The following is a 26,953-nucleotide window of genomic DNA, read 5'->3' on the forward strand; positions in this document are numbered from 1 at the left end:
TTCCGTATTCCCTCCATCACCAATATTCGCACCCTTCCTCCTTGCTTACCAATCCTGTGTCTCATAAATATTATTAAAACCCTATATGTTTATTTTTCCCTCCTGCCCAGTTTGCAGGAAGTTTCTGTTGATGCCATTAACTTTATATATTTCTGTAACATAATTGCTTCTAATTCTCCCAGATTATTTCTCTCACTCTGAGCATTGCAATGCATGCACTTTATCTTTTTTGTTTGCACTTAACAATATTCCTTTTTTTTCTTGACTTTTTTTTGTCCAAACTAACACCTCATTCTTTTCCCTGCTTGTAACTGATCGATTTTATTTTCTTCCTCTACTCCTTCCTCCAGCATGCTATCCTTTTTGCCATTTTTAAAATTTGTGTATTTTATCTCATCTATTTCTACCTTCTCTACTTATATTCCCTGCCTCCTTCCTTCCTAATTTAAATGACTCTTCACTTCCCTGTTTATCTGACTTTTGTCTGATCTTTGAAAACTAAATCGTGTAATAACAGACCATCATAATCTATTGGTCATATTGTAATAGTTTATTTAGTATGTAGAAAAATTTTATGTTTAGACCCATGTGTGTAGAAAAAGCAAACCATTGAAAATACACAGTACACTTTCGTGGAGAAGTTGGAGAAAATATAAATTAACATTAGATTTCATTAAAAATGAAATTGGGTCATCATGAGACAACATTTTTCAGACATTTTAAAACCATAAAATAGCGAAGTCAGTGAGTAATACAAGAAACGTGGAATCTGTCAGTTACCATGAATGTCTGTCTAAAAGGCATTTAATTAATACGACCATTCCTATAATGCAAAACTGTTCTGTACTACTGTGTATCCCTAATTAGCCATAAATGGACAAAATATCCTTTGGGGAGTTAAACATTGCAGCCCTTTTAGGAATTATAATGTTTAACTGCCAGGGTCTTGCACTGGTCTACTAGAGAAAAATAGTACTGTATTAGTATGTTTTTTTCTTGTTTTGGACCAACTGGATTTTTTTTGATCTGCACTCACTAAAGGGATCACAGAAGACCCTTCATCATATGGGAAATGGGAAGATGGAGCGTGGTAAGTTTTTATGCAGTGGAAGATTAAACATTCTATCAAGATTAAAACAAAAATGGCATTTCTGTTATTAAAAATGAAGTCGGTCTGTGTGTGGGGGTCTGTCTGTCGCCAACCCGACACACGGAATGATCCCTGCGCTGCAACTTGGGCTTCATTTACATAACATAGGTGAGCTGCACCGCAGGAGCCTGCTGGGCGTCCCCACGTGGCTGAATAGGATTTCAATTTCATCGCTGGCAGTGGCTCTTGAATAGGTCCTGGGAGGTGGGGGGAAGCCATCACAGGGGAGGGGAGTGACCGGGAGAGGGTGGCGACTGGCAGCAGTCTTCGGGACTGTTCTGGAGCCGGGAGGAACACTCCTGCACCTCCTGGCTCCACATTCAGGTAAGTATTTTTAAAAAAATAATTAAGAGTCGCTGCTTAGTTTTCGTGAACGCAGCTCAATTGACAGTTCCGACGGGCCACAGCGAAAAATCGCATAGACCTCCTCAGAAGACTAACACGGGACGCAACCAACAGAGTACCCTTCGTCGTCCAGTACTTCCCCGGAGCGGAGAAACTACGCCATGTTCTCCACAGCCTTCAACATGTCATCAATGATGACGAACACCTCGCTATGGCCATCCCCACACCTCCACTACTCGCCTTTAAACAGCCACCCAACCTCAAACAAACCATCGTTCGCAGCAAATTACCCAGCCTTCAGGAGAACAGCGTCCACGACACCACACAACCCTGCCACGGTAACCTCTGCAAGACATGCCAGATCATCGACACAGATACCACCATCACACGAGAGGACACCACCCACCAGGTGCACGGTTCATACTCCTGTGACTTGGCCAACGTTGTCTACCTCATACGTTGCAGGAAAGGATGCCCCAGAGCATGGTACATTGGCAAGACCATGCAGACACTGCGACAACGGATGAACGGACACCGCGCAACAATCGCCAAACAGGAGGGTTCTCTCCTTGTCGGGGAACACTTCAGCAGTCATGGACATTCAGCCACCGACCTTCGGGTAAGCATACTCCAAGGCGGCCTTCGAGACACACGACAACGCAAAATCATCGAGCAGAAATTGATAGCCAAGTTCCGCACCCATGAGGACGGCCTCAACCGGGATCTTGGGTTCATGTCACACTACACGTAACCCCACCAGCGAACAAATGTTATCTGTTTTTAATATAACGGGTCATTGACTGTCTTCCTTCTCTCTCTCTTTTTTTTTGGGGGGTTTGTATATTCGGTGGCCTTTTTAGGTGACACCTTTCTGTCTGCTCACTGTGATTGCCTTGGCAACGGGCAGTAATCACCAGGCATTGTTCTGTGATTTTAAAATGCGAAGGATTCGAAAAAGTCATTTCCACACCGTTCACCTGACGAAGGAGGAAGCCTCCGAAAGCTTGTGGGATTAAAAATAAAATTGTTGGACTATAACTTGGTGTTGTAAAATTGTTTACAATTGTAGAAAGGGGGCATCAAACAGGTGTTAGGTCTTTTGCATTTTGCAAATAGAGGGCCTAACTCCTGTTTCGGGTGCAGGCCTTGGACACCTCTTTCTGTTTTGAATTAAAAGTTTGTGTCTAGCTTGCATTTTCTGTTTTGTCACACTTGCTTCCTGTGTCAGTATTTTGTCATGTCCTTCTGTTACACCTGTGAGACACACATGGGTATTATATTTTTAACTAAGCGTGTATAGCTTTACTTTCAATCCTCTCAACTTTGGGTTGGGCCTCTGCACCTTCGTGCTTCGTCTCCCAGGTCAATTCATGTAGGTGGCGCTATAGGTAAGTTTATTTGAGTTACAAGTTTTATTTAGTTTAATTAAGGCCTCAGTAAACTCAGGTTTAATCTTGACTTATTTAGAATATTAATCCTCCCTGCTTCTCTTTTCTCCCCTCACCCACCCCGTTTCCCCTGTCACAGGGAATTAAGCTGTCTCTGCCATCGGATTTCCGGGCTCCATCACCTGCCCTACCCATTACTAACACACCAAGCTGGGAAACCAGTTATTTCTTTTCTAAAATACATATAGCTTTATTTTATATGCCAAAGCAAACTTGTAGCCCTGGTCTGATTCCTCCCTTCACCTGCTACCTTTCATCCTGCAATCCTGTTCCGATTCCTCCTGTGACCAACACCTACCACCAGAAAATGTGACCTTCAACCCTCAGTGGCTTGTTGCCGTGCTACACCACCTCCCAGATCCCACCTGAAAGGGAAGAAGCAGAGTGGGGCGGGGGATGTGGGAAAGCAGAGACGGAACTGTAAGGGATGAAATGGAGGGAAAAAAGTAACGAGGTTCAGATAAAAGAGTGAATCCAGCAAATTACAGTGAATATCTTCACTGGAGTGGTGAAAAAGCATGTGTATATTTATTTATACTTTGGCATACATCTCCATTGCAGAAGAAGCATCAAACACATAGAATTGAAGAGGTTGGTAAAGACAGAGAGTGAACTTCTAACGGGGTGAATTGCTAACAGAGTGAGGACTTACAACTGGGAATTTGGTGAGTGTGGGAATTAGGTGCAGAGTGGGAAGGAGGTGCTAAGTGATTTAAACCAAGGAACTATAGACTAATTTATCAACTTTTAAAACTTAATTAAAAAAAACATAACATTTTTTAATAAGACTAAGACTGAGCGGTGTATAAAGGGAGCCGCGCGTGGAATCAAAAATCAAGACAAATTCAAAAAGTGACGTCACAAGACGAGGAGCGCCTAGGGTATGTCAATAAGTATTTTGTTCATTGGTTAGTGTTTTTAGTGGTTATTGTTCTTAGTGGTTGGTTAGTGTTTTAGTGTTAGATAAATGATAAATTGCCGTAAAGCTAAACAAACAGTTTAAATAATTGTAGCTAACATGGCAGGACACCTGGGGTGTGTCGCATGCACATCCTGTGCTGTGTGGGAACTCCAAAACACTTTGTGTGTCCTGGAAATCCATGTATGCAGGAAGTGCTGCCAACAGCTTGAGCTCAGCGTTTGAGCTTGAGGGACAGCTGGTGTCACTACAGTGCATATGGGAAGTTGAGAGTTTCATGGATAGCACGTTTCAGGAAGTGGTCACCCCGCAACTGCAGAGTGTTCAGGCGGAGAGGGAGCGGGTGACCACCAGACAGACTAGGAGGAACAGGCAGACAGTGCAGAAGTTCCCTAGTAGTGTGGCACTCACAAACCAGTATTCATTGTTGAATATCAGTGAGGGTGTTGACACCTCAGGGGAATGCAGTCAGGAGCAAATCCACGGCACCGTGGAAGACTTGGCTGCACAGGGGGACAAAAGAAATACAATTGTTATAGGGGATTTGATAGGGGGATAGACAGGCGTTTCTGCAACTGCCGACGTGAGTCCCGCATGGTGTGTTGCCTCCCTGAAGCCAGGGTAAAGAACATCACTGAGCGGGTGCAGAACATTTTGATTTGGAAGGGGAACAGCCAGAAGTTGTGGTCCATGTGGGAACTAATGACATAGGAAGGAACAGGGTTGAGGTCCTGCAGTCAGAGTTTCAGGAGCTAGGGAGGAAGTTAAAAAGCAAGACCTCAAAGGTAGTAATCTCTGGATTACTCCCAGTGCCAGTTGCTAGTGAGTATAGGAATAGTAGGATAAGACAGGTTAATGCATGGCTGGAACAACATTGCAGGAGGGAGGGTTTCAGATTCCTGGGGCATTGGGACCAGTTCTCGGGCAGGTGGGATCTGTTCAAGATGGACGGGTTGCACCTGAACAGAGCTGGGACCAATGTCCTCGCGGGGAGGTTAACTATTGCTGTGGGGGAGGATTTAAATTAATTTGGCAGGGTGATGGGCACCAGGATGAAACTTCAGAGAGGAGAAACAGGATGCACGGAGGACTAGGAAGGGACAAATAGCACTGGAGTAAAGAATGGTTCAGAAATGGGGGGGATCAGACAGGGGGTAAATGCAAGGCAATCTAAGATGCGTTTAGAGTGCATGTGCATAAACGCATGTAGCATGGTAAATAAGGTTGGTGAGCTGCAGGCTCAAGTCGCCACATGGGAATATGATATAGTGGCAATAACAGAGACCTGCCTCATAGAAGGGGAGGATTGGGTACTTAATATTCCTGGCTACAAGGTATTCAGGAAAGATAACGAAGGACAGAAAGGAGGGGGTTGGCAGTATTGATCAAAGAAACTGTTATAGAACTGGAAAGGGATGATGTAGTTGAGTGGTCAAAGACGGAATCTATTTGGTTAGAAGTAAGGAACAATAGCAGAGCTACTATGCTACTGGGTATATACTATAGGCCACCAAATATTGGGAAGGAGATAGAGGAGCAAATTTGCAGGCAAATTATAGGAAGATGTAAGAACTATACAGTAGTGATAATGGGGAACTTCAATTATCTCAATATAACCAGGCTGAATACAGAAAGTACAGAGGAGATCTTAAAAAAAAAAGGGAATAAGAGGGATAAAAAGGGAATATGAGAACAGATTAGTGGCTAACATAAAAGGGAACCCAAAAGTCTTTTATAAACATATAAATAGTAAGAAGGTAGTCAAAGGAAGGGTGGGACAGATTCGGGATAAATGAGAGATCATCTTGTGAAACATTTTTTTACATAGCGAGTTGTAATCTGGAATGCACTGCCTGAAAGTGTAGTGGAAGCAGATTCAATAGTAATTTGCAAAAGGGAATAGGATAATTACTTGAAGGGGAAAAAAAATTACAGGGCGATGGGAAAAGAGCAGGGGAATGGGACTAAATGGATAGCTCTTTCAAAGAGCGAGCACAGGCATGATGGGCCGAATGGTCACCTCCTCCTACTACGATACTATGATACTATGAAGTTCAAAAGCTGGTATCTACATTATAGTCAACGCCCTTTTTCTATTTTGACGTTTATTAGAACAAAATAAGTTTATTTGTCCTTGAAGATGCTAAGTTTTCTCATCATTTATAAATATTTGCTCCTTCCTACTCTGCAACCACCTTCAACCCTGTGCACTAGCCTGCATCCTCTGCTCTTCCAACTCCTGCATACTGTGCTACTTTCTTCTCCTTCTCCCTCCCCCACCCCCTTTCCCCCTCCATCGATGACACAGCCTTTAGCCATCACACCCTTGCACTCTGGAATTCTCCTCCTAAACTCCTCTGCCTTGCTAGGTCTCTCCACACCTTCAAAAGTCTCCTCAAAACCTCCCTTTCTGGCCTCATGCCTTCAGTTATTTCCCCTAACCCATGTCTCAGTTTTTACTTTGAGTCCAATTTTGTCCTACTGTTCCAATGTTAAACATGCTATTATCAGTGCAATTGTCCTATTTTGAATATAAAGACAGAAAAACGAAAAGGGATAGAAAAACTTGAAAGCAATGGAAATAATTTAAAAAATAAGCTTCCCATCTAAGTGACATTATTTGCCCACGTTTAACAACTGAGAAAATGAGAAGTGCCAAATAATTTTACCTGTAATTGCAACTACATTCAGGTATTAAAGAACTCTCATACTTGTTAAACTTTAGACAAATAAAACTTGAGTTATTGTTTCTGAAGCTCACAAGATTGGTTGTATGGTATTGGGGGTATATTTCTTTGTGGGGACAATAAAGTAAATTTATCTCTGGAATTTTGGGTATGTCAAACAAAATGTTAAATCAGCAGGATGCATCTTTTAAGTGTCAGTAGTTCTTGCCTATGGGCCTGACGTAGGAGAAAGCGCTATATACTTTTGGTGATCCCACTGATTCTGAGCAGTACGGTTAGGGATTATATAGACATATTGGGCTCGATTTTGGGATCGTGTTTCCGGCGGGTTCCCAGCGGGGTGGCCCTGAAAATCCCGATAGCCGGTCACGTGACCGGATCGCGACAAATCCCGGCCACTTCCGGGTACCGCGCTGACGTGCGGGGCTGCGCGCGCAAGCCCCGCTGGTGGGAATCCCGCAGGCAATTAAAGCCAGCGGGGTTCCACTTGAGAGTACTTACCTTGCTCGTTGTGGTCAGTTAATGAGCTGAAGCAGCTGTCAAAAGAGGAAGTGTGGGATTTTCGGTTCAAGGCAGTGAGTTTCCCACACTGGGGGAAACAGTCCCTCCTCAACCAGGCGTGTTGCAGCCAGCAGCCTGTGGCAGGTGCCAAGGTGCGCTCCACGGGGGAGAGCCCTCACCCACGCAGGAGGCCACCGCGTCACATAGGGCAACCCCTGCCCTCCACCACCCCCCGCCAAGCCAGAGGACAGACCGACACGAAACCGCAGCCCCAGTCCGAGGCACCACCCACCTACCCTGCACAACCCCTCAGACCAACACCTGCCAGATGGGTGGTGTGTGGACACCCTCGGAGGACGAAGAGCATGACCAGCCTCGCAGTCCACGCCGTCCGCCGCAGAGACGTGGATCCCCCCAACACGGTGTTGTTGCACGCCCACCTGCACAGCAGGAGGGAGGGCTACCGCAGAGAGAGACGCATCGCAGAGGGCACTACCCTCGCCACAGGGTCCACAGACCGAGGCGCAGCTCCCCGGACCTCTCCGAGCAGCAGTGCACAGGGAGGCGCAGATTCGCTCGACATGTAGTCGCGGAGATCTGCAGCCTCTTTCATGCCGAGCTGCTCCTGGCTGGCCCCAGCACCAACGGCTTACCTGTCGCTGTCAAAGTCACCACTGCCCTCCACACCTTCTCCTCCGCATCCTTCCAGGGTGCAGCCGGCTACACCGCCGATGTCTCTCAGTCGTCTGCGCGGACGAGCCCTGCAAATACACCTGCACCTACTCTGCAGTAACACGATGGGTGGCATCAGTGGTGGGTCCTCATAGTGATACCCAGGAGCGGCCATTATTGGACACAACGGACAGGATTCGCGGAGACATGGCAGTGGTGGTGTCAATATAATGTGTGCTGCTTGTTGCTCTGAAATTCAATATAGGTAACACCCATGACAAACCCTCAGACACCCTTGTGCACCCCCTTCATGCTGACGACACGTTTGCCTTACGCTGCCTACTGCACATATGTGATGCATGCCCTGTGGCTGCAGCACAGGTGGTGGCAGGTTGAGTGAGGCTGGCCGTGAGGGAGATGCACGGGAGGGTGAGTATGGGATGGAGCAATGAGATTGTATGAGGATTGGGTTGCGTGTTAGTGGCAGGATGAGTACTGGCGAGGTGAGTTGGTGGAGTTAAGATGAGGATGGGGTTTGAGTGGGTATGAAGGGTGATGTGACAGAATAGTGTTGGCGGTGCCGAAGGAGATGTGGGGTGGGGGCAGTGTTGTGGCAGACGGAGTGTAGGGGAAAGACTTCATGTTCTCACTTCGGCTGACCTACTGCGGTCATTGCAGCGCCTCCTGCACTGTATGCAGGTGGGCCATATTTTGGTGGCGCAGGTGACCCCCTCTGCCACCTCGAGCCAGGCCTTCTTGGTGGCAGAGGCAGGCCGCTTCCTCCCGCCCGCCGGGGGGAAGATCTGTGTCCTCCCCCCTCCTCCTCACCCCATCTGATGATACCTGGGGTGAGGCATCATTAAACTGGGAGCAGCCTTCCCCCTAGGCTGCTCCATGCTGCAATTTGTTCCATTGGTTGCAGCATCTGTCAGTGGAGGACTGCCCCTTTAACTAGAGAGCCTCCAGCTGACAGATCGTACTGCGCATGCGCAGCCCGACCGACGCGCAGGCCAGCGCCGTGGACCCCGGAGGAGCAGGTAATTGATTCCTATTAGTGGGTTGCCTGCTACGATCGCGTGGGCAACCCACTAATTTCGCCGAGCGTGTTGACCACGCTCCCGGAGGACCACCCGCTGGGAACCCGCAGGCCTGCTAAATTCGAGCCCATTATCACAAGACTGAATATTCTTTCTCTACTAATACCTTAAAGAAAATTACTAAGTGTGTATTGGTGTGGAAGGGGGCGAAGCATTATTTTCAGATAGAGTTCCCCTCCAGTTGCTTTTAAAAAGTCTCCTTTTTTTTGGAGATAATTGAAATTGAATGTAATTTCTCCTCCTCCATGGAGGAGTGCCATTGAAAGTCTCCAGATTCACTGGGGAGCTTGTCAGCGAGCAAATGCGTATGGTCCTACACGATCAGCAACTTTTCAGGTCAAGGGTGACAATCGGAATGAGTCTGAATCTAGAAACGTTTTGGTTGCCTATTTGTTCAGTACTAATCGACTGTGCACTGCAAAATGTTAGAACATAAGATCATAAGAAATAGGAGCAGGAGTAGGCCATACGGTCCCTCAAGCCTGCTCCGCCATTCAATAAGATCATGGCTGACCTTCTACCTCAACTCCACTTTCCTGCCCTTTTCCCCCTACCCCTTTAAATGTATGTTTAAAGTAGACTATCACCTCCATTGTATTATGAAGCACAGATATATTTAAAGTCTGACTGAAATGTGAAATAGTTGATGCTAAAGTTTAATTTTGCATTTTGTACTATGAATGGTATATTGCAATCATTGTATGCACTATATTCATTTTGTTAATAACATACCTGTAGTCATTAAGGCTTTTCAACATGCATACTAACATTATGGATGTGATGTGTGTGCATCTCCAGACCTGATTTGTGGTAAGAAAACCGTAGGAAATTTCAGTTTTTTTTTCTCAAATTTGGGAGGAAACCAGTTTTTACCAATTCATGACCTGTTTAAAAAATCTGGGAATTTACTGATGAAAAATTGATTTTAAAGGTCTCTATATGTTATTTAATTTCTTTGCCTGTTGATCAATAATGTCCTCATTATGCAATGCGATGAACTGCTAAAACAGAAATGCCGAATGTTGTAATCTAACAGCTTTATGATCATACTGTGGTTAATTTAATGAAAGGAGTATATTCTTTAGCAATCTGTTTTTGTTAGTGGATAGGAAACCACATTACAGTAACAGTAATTAACATGGGATCTGTGTTTCAAAGCAGCTGTTGGGCCTGATAATTCTCCAGCAGAACTATCTAAAGCTGAACCTAGTAAAATGATCTTGGATTTATTGATAGCATCTGTGAAGTTGCACAAGTTTGCACTGTCATTATGTTTGTTTTCTGACGCCAACGCTAATGGTGGGGTTATTTCTTTTGAAGTGAATAATGTACTGCTTCATTGTTTTCACCTTCCCCCAGGGTGTCTTATTGGTGTACGATATCACAAACTACCAGAGTTTTGAAAACCTTGAAGATTGGTATGCCGTAGTGAAGAAAGTAAATGAGGAATCCGAACAACAGCCTGTGGTGGCATTAGTTGGAAATAAAAGTAAGTAATTTGTTAATTTAAATAACAAACTGAAATTGTTCTTTTAAATATTAGATATTTACAGACAAACTCATTTTAAGACCATTGTACAATATGAGTACCTTCTGATGCCTTTAAATGTAGGAAATCTGGAGTAAGAAAAGGTTATTTGGCTTATCATGCCTGCTCCATTCAGAGACAATGCAAGAATATACTATTGTGAATTTCCCGCCGCCCCCCCCATCTACTGATTTCCTACTTTAATTAGGAACACTAAGTTCCTTCCTTGATTTTCCATTTAAACACAGAATCAAGCAGCGTTAATTTCCCAATATTCTCACCCTTCTAGATCAATATCATTCCCGCTTCCTTTTAAAGATGTCAACTGACCCTGAATCATTACTTTCTTCTGGTGTCTGTTCCACATGTCTACTGTCCTGTGGTGAAGAAAAGCTTTTCCTAATTTAACCTTGCTTAAGGTTTGTGAATTTGTACTTGTGTCTATATAGCTGTATATGTGCTGCCCAAATAAAATAGTTTGCTTCTATATCTTTCATTATTTTTGAGCCGGGTCCCTTCAGTCCTTAGTTTAATTGCTGGCCTTCGTAATTTAATCCCTAGCACCTAGACTCATCTTGATCAGTTTTCTCTCACTCTTTCTAATGCATCATAACCTTTTGCAGTAGGGTGATCAAAGTGGATAGCATACACCAGAATTGGGTTCACCCTCCTGATGAATCACAGAATCTGATTTGCCTTTTTGATAACTACTTAACAGTGATCAGAGACTTTCAGTATATGCTCAGTAGTTACTTCCAAAACCTTTTCCTTATCAACCTCTGCCTGTGAGTGTGCAAAATAGGATTCTTTCCTGTTACACACATGCTTACCATTGCCTGTCCTAAATTTGTTAACTTATATTTATCTCCATATTAAAATCCATCTGCTTTGCTGTGCTGTGCATTTGTTCTTTACGTTTTTAATGAATTTTTGCTCTTATCAAAGTGAAGGAGGTTGGTGTTGGGGACTACAATACATTTGGTCCCACTTCAAAGACTCCGTATCTGCATCGAACTTGAGTTGGATACTCAGCAGTGTGCTTTTTTCCAGTATTTTTCCCCTCCAATTTTCTCCCTCCTGTTGAGATACAGTTCCACTGGTATTGATTGCCGTTTGGTACCTTGCCAAGTTGCCATGTTTTATGTTTGAGCCTAAACAGTTAGTGCTGACAGGTTATTCTATCATGAGGGGGATTACTGCCAAGGCAAATCCTGCACTTTCCAGCAGGGGCCTTTGATAACTATGAGGAGCAGGAATTCTAGCTGATTTAATACTCTTTCCCCACCCCTTAACCAAGAGACACTGGTGGTGATTTTAGGAGGCAAATGTGGGGTGGGGTCCTCCAAAAATTGCAATTAAAGCTGGCGGGATGACAGTTAAAAAGCCAAATGTACCTCATTGAGGTACTTAAGGCACTTTACCTGTGACAAATGAAGGGATTAGAAAGATTTTTAACTTACCTGGGCGGCTTGCCCACTGCTTCTGATTCACGCCTGAAAGGGCCGGATCAGGGAGAAAGAAACTAAATAAATTAAATTAAGAAACCATGCAAGGAAGTGAAAACACTAAATGCACCTACCTTTTGAAACCAGCTCCAATGTCCGATAATTCCCGCTCCGATGTCCCCCTCTTCATCTTCCTGATGTCTCCCCATTGCCCCCCTCGTCACCCTCCTGACCGTCCCCCCTCGTCACCCTCCTGACCGTCCCCCCTCGTCACCCTCCTGACCGTCCCCCCTCGTCACCCTCCTGACCGTCCCCCCTCGTCACCCTCCTGACCGTCCCCCCTCGTCACCCTCCTGACCGTCCCCCCTCGTCACCCTCCTGACCGTCCCCCCTCGTCACCCTCCTGACCGTCCCCCCTCGTCACCCTCCTGACCGTCCCCCCCCCGGTCCCCCACCCCCCCGGTCTTCCGTTCCAGCGCCAGATGACGTCTGGCTCTCTCTCTTTCTTGCCCCCCCCCCCACCTCGTGTTGCAGCTCCTGATGGCAGCCAGCCTGTCAATCAGGCTAGCTACCAAGCACGAAACCCGGAGAGGGCATTAACCAGTATCAATCAACATGTGATTGCGTCGGAAACGGTAAGTTTGGTTTATGCGAGTTTGCCATGCGCCCAATCGCGCCCCCCCTGCCATCCCGCCTCCCCGCTAATATCTGGGGGTCTCAGTCCAATTATAATGCTCACCTTAGTTTTTCAGCTGAGATCAGTTACCTCAGCACAGACTGGGAATTGAGTCCAGAGCCAATGTATACATATAGTCTTTGCAAACTGAGCCACTGGGGGAGCTCAACATGTGGTTTAATTCCAACCCTAGAAGGTCATCTGTTATTGCACCTTTCAGATGGATATTTGTGCTCACTCAGGTGAGAGATGTCAGTGTCAGGAAATTAAATACATTCCCTTTTTTTTTGCTTCATCTTATGTTCTGCTTTGTAATGGGAGCCTGGAAGAATAACCCCAAAAATCATCCTCAGAACTTGTGAAGAATTTGAATGGTTCCCTTTCAAACTCATGTGTTTAGTCTTTAAATCATATGTCCAAACTTTGTCTTTGTGGGCCACTTACTTAATGGAGTACATATCATGGAATCTCATGGGTCACATATAAAGTTTAAATCAACATTCCTGTTCATTTGCATATATCTCAAGCTGTGGATCTTGGTGTTCTGATTTAGGATTTACTTAGCCATTGCGGTAACGGCCGTTTCCAAACCACGACAAACCAGCAAGTAAAATATATAATTAGAACTGAACTGCCTAGGCTCCTTGGACTGGATCGCCAAGGCTCACAGACTGGAAATGGCCCTAGCCTTGTAGTTTGAATACCGCTGTTTTAATGTGAAAGATACCTTTACAAAGTAAGGTCAGTGGTTCTTGAGGATAAGAGATGAATTATTAACCCATTAAAAGGAAGGAAACAGAGGGTAGTCATAAAGGGAATTATGATGTGGAGATGCCGGTGATGGACTGGGGTTGACAATTGTAAACAATTTTACAACACCAAGTTATAGTCCAATCTACAAGCTTTCCATAAGCTTGTAGATTTCAAATAAAATCGTTGGACTATAACTTGGTGTTGTAAAATTGTTTATAAAGGGAATTAGGTAGCAATAGGGGAGGCATTAATTGGGATGCCCCAGGGCAATGTGTTGGGACCAGTCTGGTTCCTGGTATGTGCAAAAAAAAAACCTGGAATTGCATTATCAATGCAAAATAGTTTAAATTTGCAGATAACATTAAGCTGGGGGCACTGTGACTTCAGAGATGGCAGCCAAGATCTTAGAGAGTTTGACAAGGTTTGAACCTGGGCTGATCAGTGGCATTAGTTGACTTGATTTCACAATGTCTTAAAGTGTGAAGTAGCTTAAAAACAAAACAAATCGGATGTTGGGTTATATTTCCAAATCAGTTGAGTTCAAGTCCCAGAGACTATGCTGAAGCTGTGCATTGCTTTGGTCAGACTGCACCTGTACATTTCTGGTCACCATGACATGAGGAAACCATCCAAGAGCTAGAGGCAGTGCAGGGGAAAGCAATGAAGCTGACTTCAGTGTCAAAGAGAAGAGGCATGAGGAATAACTTGATAAATTGGGGTTCTTTTAGACTCAAAGGGGACTTCTTAGGGGTATATGACACTTAATCGGATAGAGAAAGTTAAACAATTCAGGCACACTAGAGCAGCAAGACAAAAGGGCACAAGTTCAGGGTTGTAAAGGGCAATTTTAGGATGGATGTCAGGAAGTATTTCTTTACACCGGACAATCAGTTAGAATGTTGAAAAAAAGTGGTTGAGGATAGGATATTAGGCTCATTTTAAAAAAGCAACTAAATATTGTAATGGAACGATGATGGAGTTGTTATTTGGGAAGCAGGAGACGAGTCGTGTTGAAAAGTCGTCTTCATCCAACCTATCCTTTAATATTGAAAAACATGAAAAACTCTACAAAAAATACTCTTCAGCCTTGAAAGGAGATGAATGAAAAGGAATCTTGTAGAGTTATGTAATGTATTGAGTAAATTATATGATATACTAAGCAGAAAAAATAGGTTAATCTTAAGCACTGTTTCAAGTTAAGCCATGGCTGTGGGGAACAGGAACATAAATAAGTACAAAGGCAAGTTTAAGACTGATGTCAGGAATCGTTTCTTCATGCAAAGAGTGATCCATACCTGTAATGGCCTTCTGGCTAGCACAGTGGAGGCAAAAACTTGAATTGTTCAAGAGGCCGTTAGATATAATGGAGGTTTTATGTACTCCAGCTGTTCGTGGTCAGTCAACTCTACCTCATCTGGAAGGATGATGAGGTGATCCTTAGACTTCATTATAAATTTCCCTCCCGGTTAGTGTCTGAAATTATTAGAGGAGATATGGACAGGACAGTGTGCATGTCTGTAAATAGAAGAAAATCAGGCAGGTTCCTTTACAGGTGTGCATGCTGACCTGCCCAATTTACTCATTGGCTGCGCCCAGGGGATCCAGTGTATCTGGGGGAAGATCCAGGAAGATCTCCCTTGTTACTTCTTTGTTTTGGCTAGCTTTTTAGTTTCATTATTTGGATGCAAAACACACTTTAACCCTCTACATAGAAGGTGCTATACAAATTCATAAAATTGTTTGTATTTTTTTATTTGTTTATGGGATGTGGACGTCGCTGGCAAGGCCAGCATTTATTGCCCATCCCTAATTGCCCTTGAGAAGGTGGTGGTGAGCCACCGCTGCAGTCTGTGTGGTGAAGGTTCTCCCACAGTTAGGTAGGGAGTTCCAGGATTTTGACCCAGCGACGATGAAGGAACGGCAATATATTTCCAAGTCAGGATGGTGTGTGACTTGGAGGGGAACGAGCAGGTGGTGTTCCCATGTGCCTGCTGCCCTTGCCCTTCTAGGTGGTAGAGGTCGTGGGTTTGGGAGGTGCTGTTGAAGAAGCCTTGGCGAGTTGCTGCAGTGCATCCTGTGGATGGTACACACTGCAGCCATGGTGCACCGGTGGTAAAGGGAGTGAATGTTTAGGGTGGTGGATGGGGTGCCAATCAAGCAGGCTGCTTTGTCCTGGATGGTGTTGAGCTTCTTGAGTGTTGTTGGAGCTGCACTCATCCAGGCAAGTGGAGAGTATTCCATCACGCTCCTGACTTGTGCCTTGTAGATGGTGGAAAGGCATTGGTGAGTAAGTACCGCTTGATAGCACTGTCGACGACACCTTCCATCACTTTGCTGATGATTGAGAGTAGATGGGGCACTACTTGTCCGGATTGGATTTGTCCTGCTTTTTGTGGACAGGGCATACCTGGGCAATTTTCTATTAGGACATGCATTGTTGGAGCTATGATTTATAAGTTACAAACTTGCCATATGGCTAGTGGACTATATTTTGCATTGTTACCACTTAGGCAGGAAGAAACTGCAGGTATGTATTGGGTCATTTGATTTGCTGTACAGCCATATTTGAGCTAACGTTAAGGTTAAGTGAGAGATCATTTGTAAAGTTGCCACTTTGAACTACCCTCACACTTTAATCAACCACACTGTTTGGATTCCTTCGCTAAAGAAACTTGCTTTTGAATACAATTTAGTCACCTTGCTGGAAAGGTCCACTCTTGTCCTCTTTGGGATACTACTTAATCAAGAGTACTTGTGGTATGCTGAATGAAGAAGAAAGTAAGATTATCTGTTTTCGTAGGATCATTTTTCATTTTGGAATGGAAGCATCCTCCACATACCAAGAACCACTGCTATTCTGTTACTTTTGAAAATGATAAATTATGTATATAATTTGACTTGTAGTAACTATCATTTCACACATTGAATTACTGGATTCATTTCTTCTGGGCAATGAACTGATGATCCTGAGGAGATGCCCCTTTTATATGGTGAGGGACGGGAGAATGTCATGGATATTCCCCTCCATCCCTAAATTGAGGCACCCCAATATCAAAACATTTCTTGGCATTGTTGACCTGGGCTTAACCTTAATAGTTTGTATGAGATTACTCAATTTGAAGAATGGAGAAGACCCTTATAATATAGATAATCTTGCTTTATATTATGTTTTCAATATATTTCCAGCAGATCACCTGAGACATTGCTCATGATGAGTTGGAGGCTATATTTTTTTATAATGATGGAAGCATTTTACCTTGTAATATACAATGTATTAGAGGTAATTTCTGGCATTGCTCATGGACAAAAGGAGCTTTCCCGTCCTCTTTTCCCTTTCATTTTCTCTCTCACTCTCTTCCTCTCGCAATCTCTCTCTCTCACATACGCCCTCCTTTTTTGAATTGTTTCCTTTTCACACTCTCAGTTAAGTGTCTGCTCCCTTTTGTGTAACTGTGATTCTTTATTGATATACTTAATATTTATCTCCTCAGGCAGTGTATAGCGAGTGGAGAGAGGTACTGTGATATGGGGTTTAGGGTCCATACTGGCAATGTTGAGGCTGGAAGGACGCAAGGAGCTCGACTTGCAATGTGGGAGAGAATGGTGGAGAAGGCTACAATCTGGGTGGGTGGGGGTTGAAGGCTGCCCCTGAGAGTAATCATGCGGTGTGGGAGCGTTGGAGTTTAGGAACACTCTCTGGTATTGTGGTATGAGGCCTGGGAGGATTTGGAGTTGTTTGGCAGCAGTTGGGGAGTTGGAGCAGAGGCTTAGTTGCAAGGTAGAATGAGCCTTGGGGCAGTGTTGGGTGAGGAGGCTGGTGCCTGGGAGTACTGTGGGGGGGGGGGGGGGGTTGCTGGAAGAGCCTGAAGATTGTAGTTCTGAGAGAACTGGGGTGGGGGGGGGGGGGCGGTGAATGCTGGACTTTCAGTCAGGAAACAATGGTGTCGGCCTATAGATGGAGGCTGAACCATGGGAGAAGTGGGGGACAGGGAGCACTAAATGGGGTGGACCAGACCTAAGGGTGGATCACCAGTGCCAGCCGTGAGCACCGAGATGTGCTGGGGATGGCCATTGTAGTGACAAGGGGGAGGGGCAACAAGGGAGGCAGTTTTATAAACCTGTTCTGAACTTCTCTTGCAGTAGTGTGATGGGCTTAATACGGCTACGTAATTTATCCACTGCAGACATCTGAGAGTAATATGCACTTGCAAATAAAAATATATAGAGTCATCTCTGTCTGATACTATAAAAGAACTCATTGTTTCCAACAGAGTTATGTGTAGTTGCCTCCTTCTATTGAAACGCCTCATTTCGAGCAGTCAGCTGGAGGTGTGATAGGATGGGGGTGAGACACACCATGGGATGTGGTCATGAGCCTCGTGGAGGCATCAGGCCAGGGACCTAACTTGCTGCCGGGCCACGAAAGATAATCAATATGGCATGACACGGTCATTTATCAGGGATGGGTTCAGAGGCCCTATTCTACATTCAGTGAGAGGTCATGAGGCTAATTGCATAGCTCAGTGTGGGCCTAATGTGGGAATAAAGCTGTCAAGAGGAAAACCAGCAGTCCAGTGAGTGGGGGAAGAAATATTTGGTGGGAGAGCAAGGCTTGGACGGGCAAGTTTATTTCAAGATGGGGTTGCCTACTGGGGGAGATTATGATAAAAGTAAAAGCAAAATTATATATATATAAAATGAGTTAGAAATAAAAAGAGGACCTAAATTTATTTAACTCGAGGAGAACAACATGGCATCTGAGCTGGCAGATCATAGGTTGTCATATTAATAGGAAAATTCTATGAAGAACTTGTAAGACAGACATCACTCGATGTGGACACGATTGACATTGAAAACTCCACAGGATCTATTGACATACAGAAAGTGCAGAGGAGAATTGAAAAGGGAAATAAGAGGGGCAAAGAGTGTGTTTGAGAAAAGATTAACATAAAAGGGAACATTAAAGTCTGTTCTAAACATATAAAGAGTAAAAGGATAGTCAAAGGTAGGGTGGGCCTGATAGGGATTAAGAAGGTAAGCTGATGCGCTATGTGCTTTCCATCTTTCCATCTTTCTTCACAAAAGAAGAGGCTAATGCCAATGTCACAGTAAAGGAGGAGGGATAGAGAAATTGGATGGGATAAAAATAAATGAAGAGGAGGTGCTTAAAAGGTTGGCAGTGCTCACAGTCGAAAAGTCACCTGCTCTGGATGGGATGCATCCTCGGTTGCTGAGGGAAGTAAGGATGGAAATAGTGGAGGCTTTGGCTACAATCTTTCAATCCTCTTTAGATATGGGAGTAGTACCAGACGACTGGAGGGTTGCAAAGGCTAGATCTCTGTTCAAAAAAGGGGAGAGGGATAAACCCAGTAACTACAGGCCAGTCAGCCTAACGTCGGTAGTGGGGAAACTTTGAGTCAATAACCCAGGATGAAATTAATTTTCACTTAGAAAAAAATGAGTTAATAAATGACAGTCAATACGGATTTGTTAAAGGCAAGTTGTGTCTGACAAATTTAATTGATTTCTTCGATGAAATAACGCAGAAGGTATTGCAATTGATGTTGTGTATGTGGACTTTCAAAAGGCGTTTGATAAAGTGCCACATAATAGATTGGTCAGCAAAATTGAAGTCCATGGGATTAAAAGGGCAGTGGTAAAGTGGATACGAAATTGACTAAGAGGCAGAGAGTAGTGGTGAATTGTTTTCAAGCTGCAGGAAAGTATTCAGTGATGTTCCCCAGGGTTCGATATTAGGCCCACTGTTCTTTTTGATGTATATTAATGACCTGGACTTGGGTATAGGGGGCACAGTTTCTAAGTTTGCAGATGATACAAAACCTGGAAATGTACTAAACAGTGAGGAGGATAGTAACAGACTTCAGGAGGACAGAGACTGGTGAAATGGGCAGACACATGGCAGATGAAATTTAATGCAGAGAAGTGTGAACTGATGCATTTTAGAGGAAATTGAGGAGAGGCAATATAAATTAAATTGATAAGGGCATGCAGGAAGACAGAGACCTGGGTGTCACAAACAAATCTTTGAAGGTGGCAGGACAAATTGATAAAGCTGTTTTAAAAAAAAAAATGGGACCCCTTTGGCTTTATAAATAGAGGGATAGAGTACAAAAACAAGGAAGTTATGCTTTATAAATCACTGGTTAGGACTCAGCTGTGTGTCCAATTCTGGGCATCACACTTTAGGAACGATGCCTCGGGGATGGTGCAGAGAAGATTTATTGGAATGATACCGGGAATGAGGGACTTCAGTTATATGGAGAGACTGGAGAAGTTAAGATTGTTCTCCTTGGACCAGAGATGGTTATGGGGAAATGTTTAAAATTCTGTCGGGTTTTGGTAGAGTAAATCGGAGGGGAGATGAAAATTTTTTTTTAAGCAGCGAGTTCTTATGATTGGGTATGCACTGCCTGAAAGGTTGGTGGAACCAGATTCAGTATTAACCTTTGAACGGCAATTGGATATACTTGAAAAGGAAATATTTACAGGGCTATGGGGAAAGAGTGGGGAAGTGGGACTAATTGGATAGCTCTTTCAAAGAGCTGGCTTAGGCATGGCTGGCTGAATGGCCTCCTCCTGTGCTGTAAGATTCTATGACATGAGATTTTTGAATGCAAAGTTAACAAGACATATCAATTTTAATAATATATAGATAAGAAAAAGTGCCTAAGAAAGTTGTAAGATCTGCTCAATATAGGTTATGGAAGAATGGATCAGGGTCCCTTTTGATGTAAAATGTATACAATGTGAAGTTTACAAGTTGTGTAATTATAATATAAACAGTAGCCTTCATACATTCTGTTTTGTGCTAGTTTCATGAATGTATCTATTTTGATATTGCTGAAAAATGGGATTCTTTTCTTCTTATGGGCACCTAATATCAACATCAAGCCAGGTCAGTTTCAGCACAAGCAGATGCAGATTAGAGCTGACTGGTCTGCTCCAGCGGTGAGCTGGAGGCTGAATTGTAGGCAGCTTTGTGCTGTGGGCTTGCACACATTAGAAACGTGCCAAAGATTGCCCAAACTCATTTGATACAAGATTCTAACGAGTAGCAGAGAGATCAATTTTAGTTCATCACTTTGTGCTGGGTTTAAATTTTGGTCAGTGTGCTAACCCGATGTGTTACCCAATAAATGTTATTTTATACAAGGTGTTTTAGTACTTTTATGCAATGTTTAAGGGGTATCCAATAGCTCTCAGTGCTGTGTGTGAGCTGTCTCAGTTTATGATACCATACAAGGACAATTAAACAAGGGAGTAGATAAAATCAGTTCTGATTTTATAAAACGATAAAACCGTTGTGACGAAGGGTCATCGACCTGAAACGTTAATTCTTTCTTTCCCCACAGATGCTGCCTGACTTGCTGAGTATTTCCAGCATTTTCCGTTTTATTTCAGATTTCCAGCATCCGCAGTATTTTGTTTTTGAGATAAAATCAGGGTTGTCCGAAGAGGAGGGGGAATGTACAATCTATGACTATTGTATAAAAAGTTGAACGGGAGTCAAATGGGCTGATTTTGACTTTCGGCAGTGGCGGAAAATCAGTAGCTGTATAATGAGCAACCGTTCCACTACTGCCTGTTTTCCACCACTGCCAAAAGTTAAAATCAGCCCTAAAATGGACAGAGCTTTTTGATGTCATTGGAAGAGAAGTCCTACACATGTTTTCCTTCACCAGATGCAAAACATTACTAATGCTGGTCCAGAAAGCTTTTGGATGAACTTGCAACAGGCGTCCTTATTTACATTATAAGTATGATCAACTCCATATTGTTTGTTTCCTTGATTTTAAATGTTCAGTGATTTTTTTTGATATTAGATCACATTGTTTCATTTAAATTGTAGATGGTCCCATTGATTTTAAAAAGTACTAGTAAATAGTTCTTTTGTGACATGAAGAATTTTTAAATCAATGGGCCCATCTACAATTTAAATGAAACAATGTGATCAAACTGCTAACAGACTTGAACTAGTAATATTTTTATAGTATGTTTTTTTGTGTGGTGATGTGTCTACTATGTTTAGTTGTATTTATGCGCAAAGTATTTTATGTGTGCAGCAATTACCTATGCTAATCAAAAAGTTGCATGAGATATTATTTGAGAGAGAACATTTGCCAAGTGTTTTTGACATTTATGGAATTAAAAGCAAGAGCTTTGACACAACAAAGGAGTTTTCTGATGTCTAAAAGAAGTTTGTACTGGAGTGGTGATAGATGAATTTTGCACTACGGCATTGAGGATTTTGTTCTTCAAAGTGCCAGAAACACTTGAACTAAATTGGCTATTCTTACTAAGGATATCTAACCCATCACACACATTATTATTGTGTTTCATGCATATATGTTGTACTTTTAATATTTACCGTATGTTGTGCTTCACTTACTATTTGTAATATAGTTAATAACTGTAAACCACTGATCTGTGTGAAAGCTGCCATTTTAAAGAGAATATAGTGATACAATGCAAAGCTGCTTAAATTTAATAAATGTATTACTGCATCGAATGATTGCTTAGGATTGACCTTTTCAAGGTCAACTTGTGGGAAAATGATACTAAGACCCCTGAAACCTTTTTTTTTAAAAAAAGCAAAATCCCAGATTGAAATTTGAACTTTTAAATTTATTATTTGTTATATAATTGAAAAAGCCCATCGGGATGCCCGAATCAGATTTTAAAAAAATTCTTGCAATTCCTTTACTAATGATTAAAGGCTTAACTATTTTGTTTATACAATATAAAAAGTTGTTGCTGAACAAGGTGTGATTTAGCATTTGTACAGGGATATTTCTGTTTATACTACCGTGGATGTTTAAACAAGAGGTTTAATTGTATACTGTTTAGGAAAATAATATATAGTGGTACTTCACTGCAGTTTAAGTTCCTCAATCTGTTGCAGTGGGTATGTTTGCTGGAAATGGCTGAGGAAATAATGTACTGTGTATATTAGATTGTAACCAACTATTGTAGCTAATACTTCAGATTTAGTAATGACATGATTACGTGGTAAAGTAACACTGCTGACATTTTTAAAGGATTTGTGTATCCTTTAGGAGAGAAGCATAACACTCATTATCACTAGGCAGTGTTTACCTGTGCAGTAAATTACTTAAAAATTTGTGTTTTGCCATGCAGTCAGCCCTCTTTTAAAGTTGTGTCAACCTCCTGTTAATGTCATCCCAGTCTGCACAGATCCCCAAGGCAAAACGCTTAGCTTGGTTGGAGTTTGTGTCAGATTTCTTTGCTTTTCCCACCATCTGATCTGAAACCAGACTCCTTAAGTGTCAAACCAACTTTCTCAGCAGATTTATTGTAAACAAAAATTAACCCAGGTTGCATGGGAGCTGCGTACATTGTGATTTATGACTCTCAAGTGGGTTTGGGGCTCTGGTTATCTGCAGCTTCTATGCAAGGGTATGAATTATCAGGCACCAGTGTACTTCAGATGGATGAATGATTTCTGCTGCTGAGACATGGAGATGTTAACCAGATCTACTCCCAAATAAAGACTAATAACTGATTTTTAAACAGTGCTCGTGACAGATGGGAGCGAGGAGGAGAGTGGATAGACTCTAATTAAGAATGTTGACTGTATGTTCTCTTTAGCTGTGATTGATTAGTACACGAGTGCTATCTCTACACAGGAAATGATGCAGTGATACATTGCTAGGTGAAAGGTTAAATCTCAAAGTATGTTTTAATTTGTGTGCCCTGCTGTTGGTAGTGATGCATTATCTTCAGAATTTACAGTGACACCATTTGGTTAAAGCTATTTCTATAAGGTTCTATTTATAAATTTGGTATACTGGAATATAGTTCATTTCCCCAAGGATAGCAATAGGAGATAACATTTGTATATTTTTACTCTTGCATTTATGTATAAAACAGCATTGCTTGATCCATTAGGAGTAATAAATAGACCTCTGGCACTTCATAAATCTTTCAACTTTTATTCATTATTATTGGATTGAAAAGAAGTTATTTCAGATGCCTTTTGCGAACAGTAGCCCTGCTTTTCCATACCTTGAATTTTGGACCTTTGCAGGATAATTCTCACATTTGTCTGAGTGCCTTTAGCTTAACTTACTAACTTTTACTGAACTCAATATTCTTGTGCCAACATTCAATAAAAAGTGTGTGTGTTTTTATGTGTGGGGGAGAGTTGCTTTCTGTTTTCTCCTCTTCCTGTCTATGGGATTCCATGTGCTAGTATTTTACTTTCTTTGCAAGTTTTGTGGTTCCTGGAATATATATATATTTTTTAAAACACTTTACATTTAACCTGCCCATTTGATGGTCAATGTTAAAATTAACATCTTTTTCAGAAAAACATTTTTCTTTTGTTTTGGATCAAAACATACTCTACAATTTTTGCTTGCAATCATAGGAACTTATTTTCCCATTTTCTGCCAACTTTGAAAAGGTGTTGAATCTAGGGGAGTTTCAATTGGTTTCAGCCTAATGGTTAACTAAGGTAGGGAAAAAAACAACTGAGGTTTCTGCTTCTGATTGCTGTGTAGTGCCCCCTCCTGGAAAGTTTCTTCTGGTGAGAGTTGGATCAGGCTCTGCTGTGATGGTTTAATATCCTGCCAGCGCTTGATATCTGAGTTCACACTTAGATAAGACACTGGAGATTATTCGTTACTCATGGAATCCTATCTAAGCATGAGTGAGCACGTTCAGGAAAGCAGGGACTGAAGAAATTGGAGGGAAAATACTATTCATTATTGCCTTTGGTCTTTCCACCCTTAATGTAGGAAAAGCTAACTTCTAAAACTCATTTGTACAATGCAGCATTGGTGTAAACTAATGCTGTTTTAGAAAAACTGACAATTTTTGACATGTGGGAGTATAGTGCAATCTAATATTTTCCTAATATTTTTAAATCACATTTAGGAATTTGAAATATTGTGTGTTTAAAATTGTTTCTCAAGTTTTCTAATTTCTGTATCTCCATTTCTGGAGCCTCTGAACAATGTTTGGAGCTAATATATTCACTATTTTAGCTTTGCAACATATAGAGATTTATTTAATATATATATTCTGCATACTAACTGAATCTAGCAGTAGGATGTTTAAAGTATCAATTATTGCTCAAGGGAATAACTGTTAGTATTATAAATCCTGCTGCTGCAGAAAAGTCTGGGAACAGAAGAACATTTTGCTGCTAGTCACACTTGAAAGCTACAGTGCAGTACTGCTAACCACATTTCTGTATTAAGCTGAAATGGAAGAAAAATTATTAATATGGGTGCTGCAAGCAAGGTACTTTAAATGGAAACAAAAATTCAACCGTAAGATCTTAGAGGGGGGAGAGAAAACACAGGGATTTCCAATATCCCAGAAGATTAAGCAAAAGAGATTGATATAATTTAGTCAGGTTAAGCTCCCTTAGAAATTATGCCAATGGACTCCTACAGGGAAGAAAAGAGTAGAGAGGCAGGCCCTAGACAATATGGGGAAATGATTGCTGAAGATACATGAGTGATGGGCGTTCAGGTCACAACAGCTGAGTACTCAGCAAAAAGCTGTGAATTTTACAGAAGATCAGTCGCAGTGCATCAGCATCAGCTAGATGGGAAGAGATATTGTAGCTACTGTACTGTGCCACATAGAACCTGTGCAGCAGATCTGGCGTCATAAAAGAATAAAGAAACAAATGTAATTGTATTTTGTATTCATAATTGTAAATTTCACTGTGTATAAAATATGATATAGTACTTTACAGTACAGTCCCTACCACTTTAAAACGTCACAGTTTAAAACGGGCAATCGCTTATATCGGCCAAAAGGCAATAACCATTACCCATTTGCATTAACATCAATTTCAAAGTCGCCAGTTATAGCATCTTAAGTGTTCCGTTTATTTCGGGCAGAAGCAGCTGTTTCCAGAATCATCCCTGTGATGTTGTATGAGTGAAGTACACATGAAAAACGGAGGCATGTTTTTTAAAATATATTTATATTTAACAAAAATAACACTGCACAATAATCCCAACAGCGAAATTTAGTGCCCTAATTAGGTGTTCGGGTTGTTTAAATGTTATTTGGTGAAGGAGTTAAGATTTGTGTTTTTCCTTCCTTTTTGGATCTTACTGATCTACCTGGTAATGGCTTGTTTCTGAATGACGAGTCCTGCTTCTTGCTCCTCCAGTTTCTCGATGAAAGTGGCCAGGGTGAGGTTGGCGCTGTGGAGCTTGGGGTCCTTGGACAGGTCTAGGGTCCGGCAGTAAGGAGATTTGTTTAAGTAGCGGTTCGGGGAGATGTGAATGCTGATGAGCAATGACAACATTCTTGTTTTATAATGCTACCATGTTATACCGCCCATCGTGTCTAAAGGGCAAATTGCGTTTGCACGAACGTGCCCGCTATAAGTGGTGGGGACTGTTATTTCTTTTTTTGTTTTAAGTAACTGAGAACTGGGTTTTCATTCGATTAATCAACGACCAATTTTCAGGATGATTCCAATAAAGGGTTCTTACAGAATTCAACATTAACCCAGAGTAATGGGAGTCCATCCACTACTCAGCATTTAGGATCCTTGTGAATTTGATTTCTTGGAGAATGTATAATATCTGTATTTGGCCATGCAATTCTTGCAAGCCTTTGGGTAATATAGCTGGTGGAAACTGCTTGCAGGCGTTGCGGTGTTTGAACTATATTTTATCCTGCCTAGTTTTCTCCCTTCCCATCCCATCCTGAAGATTTTGACTCTCAAGATACAGTGTCTTGCATGCTGGCTGCACTCTGTATCCCCCCTCAAATGGCTATCTATACGTGAGTCTTGATGATGAGTGGTTGGCCTCTGGAACTTTTTGGGGACCGGCAGGATGCAGACTCTGATCGTGCCCTGATCTGATGTCCACATGACCCGCAGGAACCTCTGGAATAGCGATCAGGATTGGAATCTTTGAACGACTCTCTTCTCCACTTTTCTAAGTGCCCTAGTAACAGGGCACTTAAAAAATCATCATATGATTAGGCAGAGTCAACATGGTTTTCTGAAAGGGAAATCGTATTTGACAAATCGATTAGTGTTTTTTGAGGGTGTAACTAGCAGGGTAGATAATGGGGAAACCAGTGGATGTAGTATATTTGGATTTTCAAAAGGCATTCGATAAGGTGCCACAAGAGGTTGTTGCACAAGATTAGGACTCATGGGATTGAGGGTAATAGCATGGATTGAGGATTGGTTAACGGACAGAAAACAGAGTATGAATAAACGGGTCATTTTTGGGTTGGTAGGTGTAACTAGTGGGGTGCTGCAGGGATCGGTGCTTGGGCCTCAGCTATTTACAATCTATATTAATGACTTAGATGAAGGGACCAAGTGTATTGTATCCAAGTTTGCTGACTATACAAAGCTAGGTGGAAAAGTAAGCTGTGAGGAGGATGCAAAGAGATATAGACAGGTTAAGTGGGTGGGCAAGAAGGTGGCAGTTGGAGTATAATGTGGGGAAATGTGAGGTTATTCACTTTGGTGGGAAAAATAGAAAAACTGAATTTTTTAAAATGATAAACTATTATGGGCTCGATATTGCCAGGGCTGTGGGTTCGCGGTGGGGGGGCTATAGGGCACGTGGGTAACGCGCCCGGCGAAATCCGTCTGCCCCCCGCGCGATCGTAGCCCAATTGGATCCACTTACCTGGTCTTCCGGGTTCCCCACTGCTGATCTGCGCGTCGGGCGGACTGCACATGTGCAGTAAG

The 26,953-nt window shown here is 42.5% G+C and overlaps 1 protein-coding gene across 2 annotated transcripts in view; it reads left to right on the plus strand.

Annotated features, from left to right (window-relative positions):
* Window positions 1-26,953, plus strand: part of rab28 (RAB28, member RAS oncogene family) — a 151,434-nt gene that overhangs the window by 42,419 nt on the left and 82,062 nt on the right. For both annotated transcript variants that reach the window (XM_067989605.1, XM_067989597.1), the window contains exon 4: window positions 10,179-10,308. In XM_067989605.1, coding sequence (XP_067845706.1) covers window positions 10,179-10,308 — 130 coding nt within the window. The remainder of the gene's footprint in view (window positions 1-10,178; window positions 10,309-26,953) is intronic.

This window comes from Heptranchias perlo, chromosome 1 (genome assembly GCF_035084215.1).
Source record: "Heptranchias perlo isolate sHepPer1 chromosome 1, sHepPer1.hap1, whole genome shotgun sequence".
Taxonomy (NCBI): Eukaryota; Metazoa; Chordata; class Chondrichthyes; order Hexanchiformes; family Hexanchidae; genus Heptranchias; species Heptranchias perlo.